Below are 13,701 nucleotides of genomic sequence, written 5' to 3'. Positions count from 1 at the left end.
GTGATGTTGATCTTGCCACTCCCACCTTGACCAACCCACCCCAGCCCCCAGGTCAAATACAGCACTGGTGAAGCTCTCAATGAAATCAAGTTTGAGACCCCCGTGTTAGAGACTTACTACGTTCAGTGCCTGTGATCTGTTGAAGGATGCGGAAAGAACGGGACTGAGTAGTTCCGGTCCTTGGGTGCCAGTCCTCAGTGTCTTCAATCAGTCTCTTCTTGCTGTTGTTGCTGTGAACCGGTGGATGGAAAAATTCTGTATTTCTGTACACAACGTGCTTCCGTGGTGGACTAATTACAATGAATAAGAACAATAAAACCATAAGCGAAAGAAAACTTGATGACGCTGACTTTTCATTTACATTGACCAAGATATTAAGGATCTGTATTTAATAGAAATCTTGCTGCAGTTAAGTTTTCACTTCTTTCAGGTTAGATAAAACCGTTAAAGTTTTAAAGCACCCAGGTTTCAGCTGATCCTTTTTTAAGAAACATAAGCTGCAATCAAATATCTACATCAGAACCTGCATGAACAGAAGCTAAGAATTCTTAGAATCCTTCCATTTAATTCAGTGAACATTTCTTAATAAGATAGCACACAATTATAGCTCCTTGTATTGGGCTCTAGGAAAAACAAAATACCGTATTTTTCGGAGTATAAAATGCACCTTTTTCCCTCAAAGAGGCTGAAAATCTGGGTGCGTCTTATACACTGAATATAGCATTTTTTTGTCTCCTGAAACCCCGCCCCTTCACCAAAATGGCCTTGATAGCCTTTAAGAGGCTTTCAGGGTGCTCCTGAGAGCTCTGGAGGGCAGAAATGAGCGAAAAACAGCCGCATCCCCTAGCAGCACTCTACAAGCCTCCTAAAGACTATTCATGCCCTTGTTTTGAAAAAAAAAGGGCCTGTTTTCAAGAAAAACGGGCCATTTTTGGGAGGTCTGCAAATTTTTTAAATTTGCCTTCAAAAATCTTGGTGTGTCTTATACTCTGGTGCATCTTATATTCCAAAAAATACAGGACCTTACATTATATGTACAGAAAATACTGTACATATATGTTCTTGTGCTTTTTTAGCTCCCATTATACCTCTTCTAAAGTTTACTATATTAACTTAATGATAAATTTTAAAAAAATATTATGAAGTCAATCAAGTGTTGAAGATGGCTAACTTGCAATGTTCATCAGAACTTAAGATTATGTGACCCTCTTTGGTAGCTAAGAAATGAATATTGGGGGGAGAGGGGATTTCTTAACAGTAAGGTTTTGTCTTATAGCAAGACAACAAAAAAGACAGGAAGGAAGGGAGAGTGGGTGGGTAGGAAATCCTATTACCACTATTTAGTACAGAAGAATAAAGAGAGGAAGGCAATAGTTAAATTGGTAGAAAAGATAACCTACGTAGAATTTGGAATGGTACAAAAATTAGTTATGGATATGCAAAACCATTTCAGACAAACTGTAAATTATCACAACTCGCTCTCTCTCCCTACACACATCCCAGGGGTAGGTTGCTGCCGGTTTTACTACCGGTTTGCGCATGAGCAGAACAATTTTCAGTGAACTGCGCAGTCACTAAAATCCAAAATGGTGGCAGCCCAGTAGCGGTGAGGGAACCGTGTCCCCGCCGGTTCTGCAATCCAGGCCTGAATTCCACTACCAGTTCAACCGAACTGGGCCAAACTGGGAGCAACCCACCTCTCACCCACCCTGATCAAAATACAGGCACATAATTATGAACCTCAAAAAGGCACAATTTTGTTTATTACCGTTTAGGTGGGTTTTTCCTTTTATTGTATTGGAAATAGCAAGGGAACAGAATACAGAAGAAAGTCCAGCGTAAGAAGGAGAAAGGAAGAACAGAAAGACAAAAGAATTATAAGTATTACATTTAACTGCTGGTACTATTAGCAAGTCACCAAATAAAATAATTTAATAATAATTTTATTTTTCCCCAAGGAAGAAACTGTATTGGTTTACTTGAGACTCATTTTACCCTCTTGATTTCCTCACTAAAGTTTGGCACAAAGCTGAGGGCTGATTTCTGTTTAGAAGAATTGGCAAACTCCCAACCTGTCAGCTGAGTTTATACAGTCAATCATATGCATGTAGCCAATTACTACTGACGAAAAAAAAAACCCATTCCACATTGTTTGATTAAAGTAAAGCTTCCCTTTGCACATATGTGCTAGTTGTTCCTGACTCTAGGGGGTGGTGCTCATCTCTGTTTCAAAGCCGAAGAGCCAGCACTGTCTGAAGACATCTCCGTGGTCATGTAGCCGGCATGACTAAATGCCAAAGGCGCACACAATACTGTTACTTTCCCACCAAAGATGGTTCATATTTTTCTACTTATTTTTACGTGCTTTCGAATTGCTAGGTTGGCAGAAGCTGGGACAAGTAACAGGCGCTCACTCCATTACGAAGCGCTAGGGATTCGAACCACCGAACTGCCGACCATTCTGGTCGACAAGCTTAGCGTCATAGGCACTGAGCCATGAATCCCTACCCTGTTTGATACTACTGGGCATATTGATATTTTTTCTTCCAAATGTGGGATCCTTTTGAATTACTTTTGAATAAGCAAAGGCTCTCCACTATAAACTACACTCTACCTGGGCAACTTCACAGACATCATCAGCTCAAGTTTACTGAGAAAATAGGCTACTCATTGCAACCTATATTGTGACTGGTCCTTTTTGGTTTTTTTACAATACCTGAACAGGATTATAGACTTTCATGTAAGATGATCACAAAGGCCTTCTAAAAATCCACGGGACTTTGCCATCTCTGCTTAACTACTTCTATCACACAGAAACGCATCACTACGGTGCTACCTCTTGCCATTCAGATGTTTCTTATGATGTTTAGTATCAAACTCCTTCCTAATCTTTCTGATACTGTATTTCTCTTTTACGAGCGAATTCAGTAATTCAGTGTATACATTTACTTCTCTTTGTCATGTTTTCATCACACCCTAAAAAAAAATAAAAGTAATCACCGTGGTACCTTGGTACTCAACTGCTTTGAAACTCGTTGAATTTGGTACAGACCACGTTTTGATGTGAAAATTTTGTCCCGGTACTCATTCTCTGTTTGCTACTCAATGCACAAACTATAACTGCCTTGTGACTCACTACATTATCCCTCATGGGAAAAAAATTTTGGGTATTCATTATTTTTGGTACTCATCACACCTCCTGGGACCAATTATCGATGAGTACCGAAGTACTCCTGTATGGAATATAGATTAAAATTCTCTATATGAAATACTGGACAGATAGAAGGGGAAAGGATATACTTTTCAGTTAAAGTTAAAGTTAAAGTTTAATGAATTTATGTGCCACCCAATCCCGGAGGACTCCGGGCGGCTTACATAAAAAGAGTTTAAAAGAATACTAAAAAAATGTAAAATAGAGAGACAAAGCAAGTTAAAAAGACACAACATGCACTCAACCTTAGTGGGGCTGGACCTCTTCAAGAGGTCAACAGCCCCAGGCTTGCCAGAATAGCCAGGTCTTAGTAGACTTTCGGAAGGCCGAGAGAGTGGGGAGGGTCCAAATCTCTGGGGTAGATCGTTCCATAGGGCCGGGGCATCTACAGAGAAGGCCCTCCCCCGAGGAGCCGCCAGATGACATTGTCTAGTCAACGGCACCCGGAGAAGGCCCATCCTGTGTGATCTTATCGGACGCTGGGAGGTGTGTGGCAGAAGACGGTCTCGTTTTCAGATTCAACCAATGTAGTATCTTTCTCAATTCTACTAATGTACTACAATGCCAACAATTCTGATCATTCCTAGGTCATAGAATACACCCCAAAGAGGCATGATGGCCATTTTAGTTTAACACTTCCGGGAGAACAGCAATTGGAAGAAGTTAATTTACTGCAAACTTTATTTCCATTCTTTCAACAAAACAAAAAGTATTATAACAAAACCTATTACCAAACTTAGAGGAAATGGAAGTTAATTCAAAAAGGCTACCTACAGCAATTATTTTATATAAACTGTGGTTCAAATGTTAAGAGAGTGATTAGTAAAGTACTTACACCTCATCAGGGTTACTGAAGGAATGAGGGACAGAAAAGAGACAAACAATGGATACGATTCCAGGATGTTCAAGTACAGATAAGGAATAACATAGAAAATGGGAGCAAAAAAACAGTTAATGAAAGTTAATTGTAATATTAAAGACAGATAGGAAAAAGAGAGTTTCATTTAATCAAAATTATCAGGTAATGCTAACAGATTTTCCAATTGGTTTTTCTAGAATAATTTCTTGCTGACTTTTACCAGCAGCTACCACATCATGCCACAAGGTGGCGGCAGAAGCTAAGGTAAAGTCATGGTAAATTTATTTCATCCCTAAGTCAATAGGGAAGAGGTGAGAAAAAGGCAGAAAAATCCTTGAATTAAATTTCCTTCCAATAAATGTCTTCATTTTTACTGTATTTAGCAACATTTTACTTTCCTAATAGGGGGGAAAAATCACCCATTTTAATGTCTAATCACAGACATTAAAAAGAGACTCTTTTGCTGTTATTATCACTACTGTTTGCCAGTTACTTGTGACAAAATTTAATATTGTAAATAAAACTACACACCAGTGAAAATGCAAACAGTTTATGTTGCTTTACTTCAGAAGCCAAGGCTCTACTTTGCAGAATTTTAATTCCGGGACAGCCACGCATGCCAATTATTTAAAGCACAAAGCACAACTCCATTCTAGTGAAACAAAATACTAACTTTGTCACTGTTGTAACCTGTAGAGGGGGTGGGAAAAAAAAGTCAATATGTTTACTGCAGCAACTTCTCTACTGTTCTACTTCATCAAATCCAAACCATGTAAATTCAAGTGTTTTCACACGTTTCAATCCAATATAAATTAATCGATGTCATCCCCTGATTAGCCCAAGGAATCCATCTTAATGCAAAAAAAAATAATTTACATGCATGAACTAAGAAAGCAATTCAAAGCAAAAACACATGCAGACACTTAAAAAGCAAACCACGAGTCCAGTGTTTCTGACACTTGGCAACTTTTAAGATGTGTGGATTGTTACCTCCCAGAACTCCCCAGTCAGCAGCCAAGCGTTAAAATACACACATCTTAAAGTTGTCAAGTTTCAGAAACACTGGATTAGTTGTTCACTGCCCCATAGCAGAAACTGCTTTCAAGGTGGGCCTTTATGCAGTGGTGGGCTACAAATAATTTAACAACTGGTTCTCTGGCTCAGTAGGCGTGGCCGGTTGGTCATGTGACTGGGTGGGTGACATCACTCATCACACCCAGCCCCGCCTCCTGGCCACTCGCCTCAACGGCAGAGGTAGGATTCAGCTGGTTGGGGCTAATCCCACCAATCCCACCAATGGCCTGCCCCAACCCTACCTGTTTTTTGGGCTGTTTTCAGGCCGTTTTTTGGGCCAATCCGGAAAACAGGCTAAAAAATGAGTTGGGGTGAGGCCAGCCAGTGGCGAGATTTGCTGGTTCACCGAACGAAGCGGAATCTTAACTACCGGTTTGTCCGAACTAGTGGGAACCGGATGGAGCCCACCTCTGCCTTTACATCATTATCTAGCTAACTCCCACCTGAGTATCTGTTCTTCTTCAGTAGGTCATGTATGTTGATTTTAAATTTATAAACTGCCAAAATTTAAGGACCACTCTATTTTTATGACAGATTTATATAGCAAGTGGGATAGATTAGACATTTTACTTCATTTATTGATTATACAGTGACTGATTTGCATAGGACACAAAAACATTTGCTTTTCATTTTGGTCTAAAAAGTACTAATCCATCCACTAGGTGTCATATGTTTCTACTACTAAATTACTTTTGATACTGATGAAGTGGAAATAGCTGTTTCTGTCTCTATAGACAAACATGACCAATCCTAATATTATTATGTTTATCTGACTACTTTGCTTAAATGAAATTAAGAGATGCCATTCTGTACTTAGAAATTAATATTGTCTTTGAGAAAAAAATAAAGCAGTAATCATACATATTATTCTACAACAAACCTAACTTAAGTTCATTTATACCAAAGTAGCTTCTTCAAGAGACAACTGGATTTTCTGTTTTTTCTTTGAAGACATCTCGCTTCTCATCCAAGAAGTTTCTGAAGAAGCTTCTTGGATGAGAAGTGAAATGTCTTTAAAGAAAAACCAGAAAGTACAATTGGCTTGAAAAAGCATTTTTGGTACAACCATGATCTGGATGATGGAGAATCCCCATAGACATGGAGTTCATTTAGTTTTTGAAACTACTATATATTCAGGCATAGGGAAGAAGTATGTTGTACAGTGCATACTTTGGTGGTTGGACCAAGGTGGTATTAAGCTGGTGAAGCAAGGAGCATCAGGTTCTAGCTCTTCCTTAGTTACAGAAACTTACTAAGTGACTTTGGTTGAGTTACACCAGAGCCTTAATCAGCTTCAGACTCTGTGACAAATGGCTGAACAAAATCCTCATCCCATTAGCTACTGGTATCCCATTATCTACTGGAAAAACTAGACAAGAGGATTGCAAAAACATGCAGATTCAACGATATTGGCTAAAGGCGGCAATATCTGCATTTTCCTAAAAAATTAAATCAACTGGATTCAAGGCAAGTATTCCAGACTTTCAGGACTGCTGAGTTATTATAATACATTTTTGTTCAAAGTTGATGTGGCACAATGTTTTAAGTAGAGGCTCTTAAAATGACAATTCTACCATGAGTTTCCTTAGAGCCCATTCATTTCATTTCATTTCATTTGTCTTGTATGCCGCCCACTCCCGGAGGACTCCGGGCGGCTCACAACAGACAAGGGAAAGGGGATAAATAGACAAGACAACACTTTAAAAAAAGACGCAACATTCACAATTTCCATGGGGCTGGATGTTTCACAAGCCCCCCGGCCTGCTGGAGCAGCCAGGACTTGGTGGCTTTGCAGAAGGCCGGGAGGGTAGTAAGGGTCCGGATCTCCACGGGGAGGTCATTCCAGAGGGCTGGAGCTGCAACAGAGAAGGCTCTCCCCCGGGGAGTCGCCAGCCGACATTGGCTGGCAGATGGAATCCAGGTGTCAAACTCATGGTGTCACGTGACATATCGTGACTTTTTTTCCCTTGTGGAGCTGGGGTGGGCGTGGCCTGCATATGACTCAAATGGCCCTCAGACTGCAAGTTTGACACCCCTGTCCTAGATGATTAGGATCAGGTATATTGGACAACAAGTGTCTTGGATCAAAAAGACAAAAGGGAAATATAAAACAGAGAATATGTTTAAAAAAATAACAAGAAATATTAAACACAAACACAGCCCAATTCTCTACATATTTATCCTAAGGCAAAGCCTTTGATTTTCAATAAGCTTCTACCTCTATGCATACAAAATTGTGGGAGGCTTAATAATTGCATATAATTGTTTTAAATATCTGCATTCACCTTATAATATAAATCTTTATTTAGCATTGAATTTCATGTTAAGTATGTATAATCTTTATTGTCACTGTACTTAAATACAACGAAATTGGTTATGGGAATATTTATTTCGAGGCTGCAAGGGCCACCGATCTTCTCATTTTATACACTGACAAATTAACTACTCTCTTCTAATCTCTGCAAGCAATTTCCTTAAGACACAAAGGTAAAAGGCCTTTTTAATTGGCTAGAGTTTAATCTCAAACTACATTGCTTGATATAGATATAGTGCTAGCATCTATGACTGTTTCAGTAAACAGATTGTATTACTACAGCGCTAAATATATTTGTAAAAAAGGGCAGTGCAACATCTCCGTGTTTAATCAGCACTAGATCTTTCATGTGCAAGCAAATTCTTCTTACACAAATAACTGCACAAGCATCATTTGAGATCATATTTTCAGATATTGCACCTTGTCAGGACACCTCAGTCAGTTTTAAAGAACAGAGATGTAACACTTCTACCAGTTTCATTTATTATGAAACGTAAAAGCTTGAAAAATCAAAGCCGTTTAGTTCAAGGGTGTCAAACTCAATGTCCATGGCCCACATCTGGCCCGCAGGTTGCTTAGGTCTGGCCCATGGTGTCGGTCTGGAAATAGTAAAGGAACCAGCCTGCGGTCCCTCTGCTAGCAAAAACAGAGTGCACGGAGGGGGCACACGGTCCCCCTTTTCAGCCTGGATGGCCCCCTGCAGCACTCTGCCAGCCAAAATGGGGCATGGGCATTTTGGCTGGCAGGGTGCTGCAGGAGGTGCTGCCCCATATGCTATCTGTTCTGTCCCTCCCCTCCCCCCTGGCCAGCCTGCGGAGGACAACTTCAATGCTGATCCTCAAAGAAATCCAGTTTGACACACCTGGTTAAGTTCAACAACTTGGTTCAAAAAAATCTTCAAGTCAAACCACACTGTTAAACCAACCAAATTTAAAAATGGAGATGGTATTAGAGATCTAAACACAGGGCTCCTTTATAGACAGAAGCTGAAGCTCTTTCATAGCAGTTTTCCAGAAAGCACAGGAAACAATTGCATGTTGAGAAAATTGTTTGTAATTACAGTGGGTGACTGGATCTTGCCTAGGGGGAAAAGAGTTTACTTGTCTTCTTGGTACAAAGTTATTTTAGTTGTTATAAATTATTTTTGAATGCTAATGAATGCCGCTGAATAGCAGGGCTGTATTTTAAATTTGCGAAAGCCCTTGTGCCAGGGTGCCCAAAGCATTGCCAAGATATATTTATATGTACTGAGAGATTTACCAGGAATTCATCCTCTCAATTTTAGATAGGGTGGCTGCGTACAATGATATGATGCCCTTAAAGAAAGTAACAATAGTTATGCCCTCTACGTAACGAAGTATGTATGACATTTTTGCGTAGTAGGCATTTTACTGAAAGAAATACGCTGTCTGAGGGGAAAAATTTGAATGCACAAAAAGTCAATTGCTTCAACAATTTATAACTTGAGACCCATACACATTGCATGACAGATTTATTTTATGCAATGTATTTGATAGTCCCTTTGGTGATTTGCTTTCTTTTAGAGCCGGGGTGTCAAACTCAAGACCCAGGAGCCGGATCCAGACCGCAGGGTACTTAGATCTGGCCCACAGGGCCATCCTGGAAACAGTCCATTTTCACTGGCAGAGAGCTCTCGGGCCAGCAAAGGCACTCCTGACATGAGTGACGTATAGCTGGCCACCCCCACCCTGCCTCCCGAGGTCAAACACAACGCTGATGCGGCCCCTTCAATCGAGTTTGACACCCCTGTTTTAGAGCTATGCCTAAGTAACTTTGAAACCACTTTTTCAACCTTGGTTTCCCACACCATTTTTTTGTTTTGTGCCTATCTTCTATTACCAGTGCCAATCTTTTATAATCAGGAAATACAGCTGCAGCCTTAGATGTGGTTAAGTCTGATTCTGATCCACTCTCGTAACAGTTACTCAAACTGACAAGGGTTTCACAAGCTCATAACTCTTAAATCCTTGATTTGCTTTATCTCTTCCAATAAGCTGGAACCACAGTCTTTGGGGATGCATACTTGACAATCGGCTATATAAATTACAGAATCATGAACTTCTCTCTCTCTCTCTGTCTCTCTCTCTCTCTCTCCCTACCCCCACCCCCAAGTAGAATGTACTAAGTGGGAGAGAGAGGGAAAATTAAAACTATGGGAAATCAAAACATAAATTGAGAGATTGAGCTTTTCTTCTACCATCTTTTGCTTTCCTCAAAATGAAATACGACTATTTTCTGTACATGCTGTAACTGTAAACTCTTCAGATTCCCATAACTCCCTTCACGGCTTCTCACAATGACAAAGGAATTTCAAGTACTCCTTGACTTATGGCTGCAATTGAGCCTGGAATTACTAATCAAAATCATGCTGGTTGTTAAGCAGGTCATGTGACCGACCTGATTTTACAAAAATTATGTGGTGATCGTTAAGTGAATATAGTCATTAGGTGAACTCACTTTCTGCAATGGGCATTTTTTTGCTGGAAATTGGAAGCATTTAGCAATAGCAATTATATACTGCTTCACAGTGACTTACAGCCTTCTCTAAGCAGACTACAGAGTCAGCATATTGCCCCCAACAATGTGGGTCCTCATTTTACCGACTTCAGAAGGATGGAAGGCTGAGTCGACTTTGAGCCAATCAAACTGTTGGCAATCGGCTGAATTAGCAATAGCACTTACACTTATATACCACTTCATAGAGCTTTACAGCCCTCTCTACCAGTGGTTTACAATGTCAGCATATTGCCTCAACAATGTGGGTCTTCATTTTACTGACAGTCAGCAGAATTAGCCTGCAATACTGCAATCTTCCCACTGCGACACCATGGCTCGTGTTTATACTTATATTATAAATGTAATATAATTATAATACAAACATACACTTATATATGTACTCTACCTATGTTTTACAAGTTCACATTGTTCGTAATGCAAGTCAAGAACCATAATATAGTTGCAAATTTAAAAAGAAAAAGAAAATTGCAGAAGAATAAGAATAAAAGATGTAGGGGAAAGTCGATAAGTACAGAAAAAGCCCTGTATTAATACAAAGGATGAAAAGAAGAAAACTGTGTGGAATATAGAACAGAAAATGCTTGGTTGAAAAGATGAAAAGGAAAATTTTCCACAACAGGTGAACCTTTTTTCCCCTGTAAAACCAAAACGCATCTACAATAGGATGAGCTTTGCTATACATTTAAATCTTCAATAATGGTAAAGGTTCTCCCGCACATATGTGCTAGTCGTTCCTGACTGTAGGGGGCAGTGCTCATCTCCGTTTCAAAGCCAAAGAGCCAGCGCTGTCCAAAGACGTCTCTATGGTCATGTAGCCAGCATGACTAAGCACCAAAGACACAGAGAACGCTGTTACCTTCCCACCAAAACGGTCCCTATTTTTCTACTTGCATTTTTCACATGCTTTCGAACAGCTAGGTTGGCAGAAGCTGGGACAAGTAACGGGAGCTTACTCCGTTACGCGGTGCTAGGGATTCGAACCGCTGAACTGCCAACCTTCTCATCAACAAGCTCAGCATCCTAGCTACCGAGCACCACGTCCCTCCTTAAATCTTCAATAGTGATTCTTAAATTGCTGTGAACCGTCGAACATTGCAGCTTGGTGTTTACCGTCTTCAGCACTCTCAATTTATAAATCTGGTTTATAAAATTAAAACAAGTCCCTTCTCAACTAACCTGATTTTTTTTTTAGGTTTATAATTTCAGGTAGAAAGCGCAATCAGTGAATTGCCGAGGAAGTACTTTTGAGACCTTTAAAACAGAAAGAAGAAGAAGGAGGAGGAGAAGGAGAAGGAGGAGGAGAAGAAAAAGAAGAAGAAGAAGAAGAAGAAGAAGAAGAAGAAGAAGAAACTAGTCCCTAAAATGACCTACCCATTTTGTTGTTTACTGTCACCCTGGTTTTCTCTGGATGCACTTCGCTGCCCCTCGGTCACCTCTGGGGCCCTTTCGCTGAACGGTGCACTGTGTGGGGATTGCCATGGGGTATTAACGGTAGGCTTTGCAGCACTCGGCACATGGCAACGCTGCTCAGCGTTAGCTTTGGGGTTAACATGCGCTCCTGAGGCAGTGAACGGGGGAGGCGTGATAGAGGCCAAAAGTGTAGGGGAAGCATGTAATGGAAGATTGGCACTGGCGGGCGTGAAGGCAGATGACGGTGATGGGATGGAAGTGACCTTGGAGGAGGACACAGCTCCAAAGGGTCTAGGAGCCTTATTGAAGGCCATGCCGGTTGTGGATGTAACTTTGGACACAGCTGGAGATGCAATGGGCACAGGCTTAATTAGGTCCTTGGGCTCTACCTAGGTGAAATAAAAACAGAAAAAAATACACAAGAAAGCCACACACACATGCACACACACACATGCAAAATGTATCCATGAAATCTGCAGCTGTTTTGTCGTGAAACATCAATTGATGACGGACCGTTGCAAAAGTATACGACGGTGGCCATAAAATATTGGCCTGCCAACATCACACAGCATGCGTCATTGAAAAGAAAAACTAAAACAAAACACAACATGCGTGAGCTGGTAGCCTTGGATTTATTTTAGCCAAAAAGTTCACTGTAAAACTGAGTCCAACAATTAGGAGAAAAGTGCAGTTCTTCAGTGCAAGAATTAGAGGTAATCAAAGACAGAATCCTCATAGTAAGATTTTTACTTACTAAAGGATTATGTATATCAGGCAGGTCTATATTGGAACAATGGCCTTCCTTTCTAGTGACAAATGACCAATTTTGTTTTAAGAAGTTACTTTCAAAAGTAGTTTGAGGTCATTTAAAAACTCTGACCCCAGCGAAAAAGAAATAATTTACTAGTTTTATTGCACATAATCAGGCTCTGGGTATTTCTAAATCTTACCTTCCCCTAATTTAAAAGCTATTGCTATCTTAGCTTAACTTAAAGGCAAAGTCACATGTTTTGTTTGGAATTTGTTTGGTATCTTTGCTACAAAATAATGTGACAGTGTCTCTTCTTTTACTCAATTCTTTGTACCACAATAGCCATCAGACTTGCTGTACATGTAGTTAAGCAAATCAACAGGCACCTATTAGAGATCATGTTCTACTGAGGAAAGCAAATCTTTCTGCATTTTTACAAACTCCTCTTTGTAACTGTATCATACTTTCAGAGATCTGGCAGAAAAAGGTCTTACATTAAGCTATGCTTTTATAAAAGGTAAAGGTAAATATTTTATCTGTCAAGTCACGTCCAGCTCTAGATGGTGCTCAGCTTTGCTTCTTAGCTGATGGAGCCAATGTGGTCCTTTTGTGGACCTTCTGTGGCCATGTGGACAGCACTTTGATATTATTATGTGCTCATCTCCAGCTGAAGGAGCCAAAATGGTCCAGCATGATTGTATGCTGAAGCACACGGAACGCTGTGACCTTCCCACAGAAGTGGTACCTATTTATCTAATTTCATTTGCACCTTTTTATAAAGCTCCTACTAAACATGCTTGTAATCAGTTACTCTTAAAATTTTAGGAAATGAACAGGGACCTTTTAAGAACATGGCTGATCTCTATAAGTAACAGCATTTTGTTAACTTTTATCTAGGCTTGGAAGCTAAACTGAACTAGGCCTGGTTAATACTTGAATGGAGAATGATTAGAAAATCCCAGGATGGTAGATTGGATTAGAAAGGGGAGGTTGGAGGGAATATACTGAAATGGAAAAATTGTGCAAATCACTTCTTCATTGTTACCAAAAAAAAAGCTGTGGAAGAGTGATCATGAAATTCCTAGGAGTTGAATTCAACTCAAGGAAAAGTCCGTAAGAACTACAGCAGTCATTTTCCATGATAGTCCCTGTTTTTGAAATACTTAAAAACTTTTATATTGGTTGCTTATCACTCAATATAAATTTGGCCAATGCCAAAATAGCAGCAGCAAGGAAGACTTTCAAAGCCAAAAATTACACCTGAGGACCAAATTTTTAGATAAAAGAAGATAGCATATTTCAAAATTTTCAAAACCACGTTGCATTGGAAGAACTTTTCAGATTGACAGCATTGATTAAAAGGAGCATTGAGGGATGTGAATGAGTAAATTAGCTACAATAGGAATTCTCCTGTGTACTTAGGACCCGGGGAAGAACCCCTTACCTGTTGCACAGGAATTGGATCTGGCTTTGGCGCTGCAGGTGCTCTGAAAAGAGAAAAGGAAACAAATTCCATAAGCAATGTAGAATCCCATAGGGTCCAT

The 13,701-nt window shown here is 40.0% G+C and overlaps 1 protein-coding gene across 1 annotated transcript in view; it reads right to left on the bottom strand.

Moving 5' to 3' along the window:
- PDLIM5 (PDZ and LIM domain 5) overlaps nt 1–13,701 on the bottom strand; it is a 150,145-nt gene that overhangs the window by 61,453 nt on the left and 74,991 nt on the right. The window contains exons 4-6 of the mRNA XM_032224129.1: nt 13,602–13,644; nt 11,368–11,795; nt 118–290 (exon numbers count right to left, since the gene is read on the bottom strand). Of these exons, the coding sequence (XP_032080020.1) occupies nt 118–290; nt 11,368–11,795; nt 13,602–13,644 (644 nt within the window). The remainder of the gene's footprint in view (nt 1–117; nt 291–11,367; nt 11,796–13,601; nt 13,645–13,701) is intronic.

Source organism: Thamnophis elegans, chromosome 9 (assembly GCF_009769535.1).
Source record: "Thamnophis elegans isolate rThaEle1 chromosome 9, rThaEle1.pri, whole genome shotgun sequence".
Lineage (NCBI taxonomy): Eukaryota > Metazoa > Chordata > Lepidosauria > Squamata > Colubridae > Thamnophis > Thamnophis elegans.
Note: the sequence above shows the minus strand (reverse complement) of the source record. Positions and strands in the feature narration are given on the sequence as shown.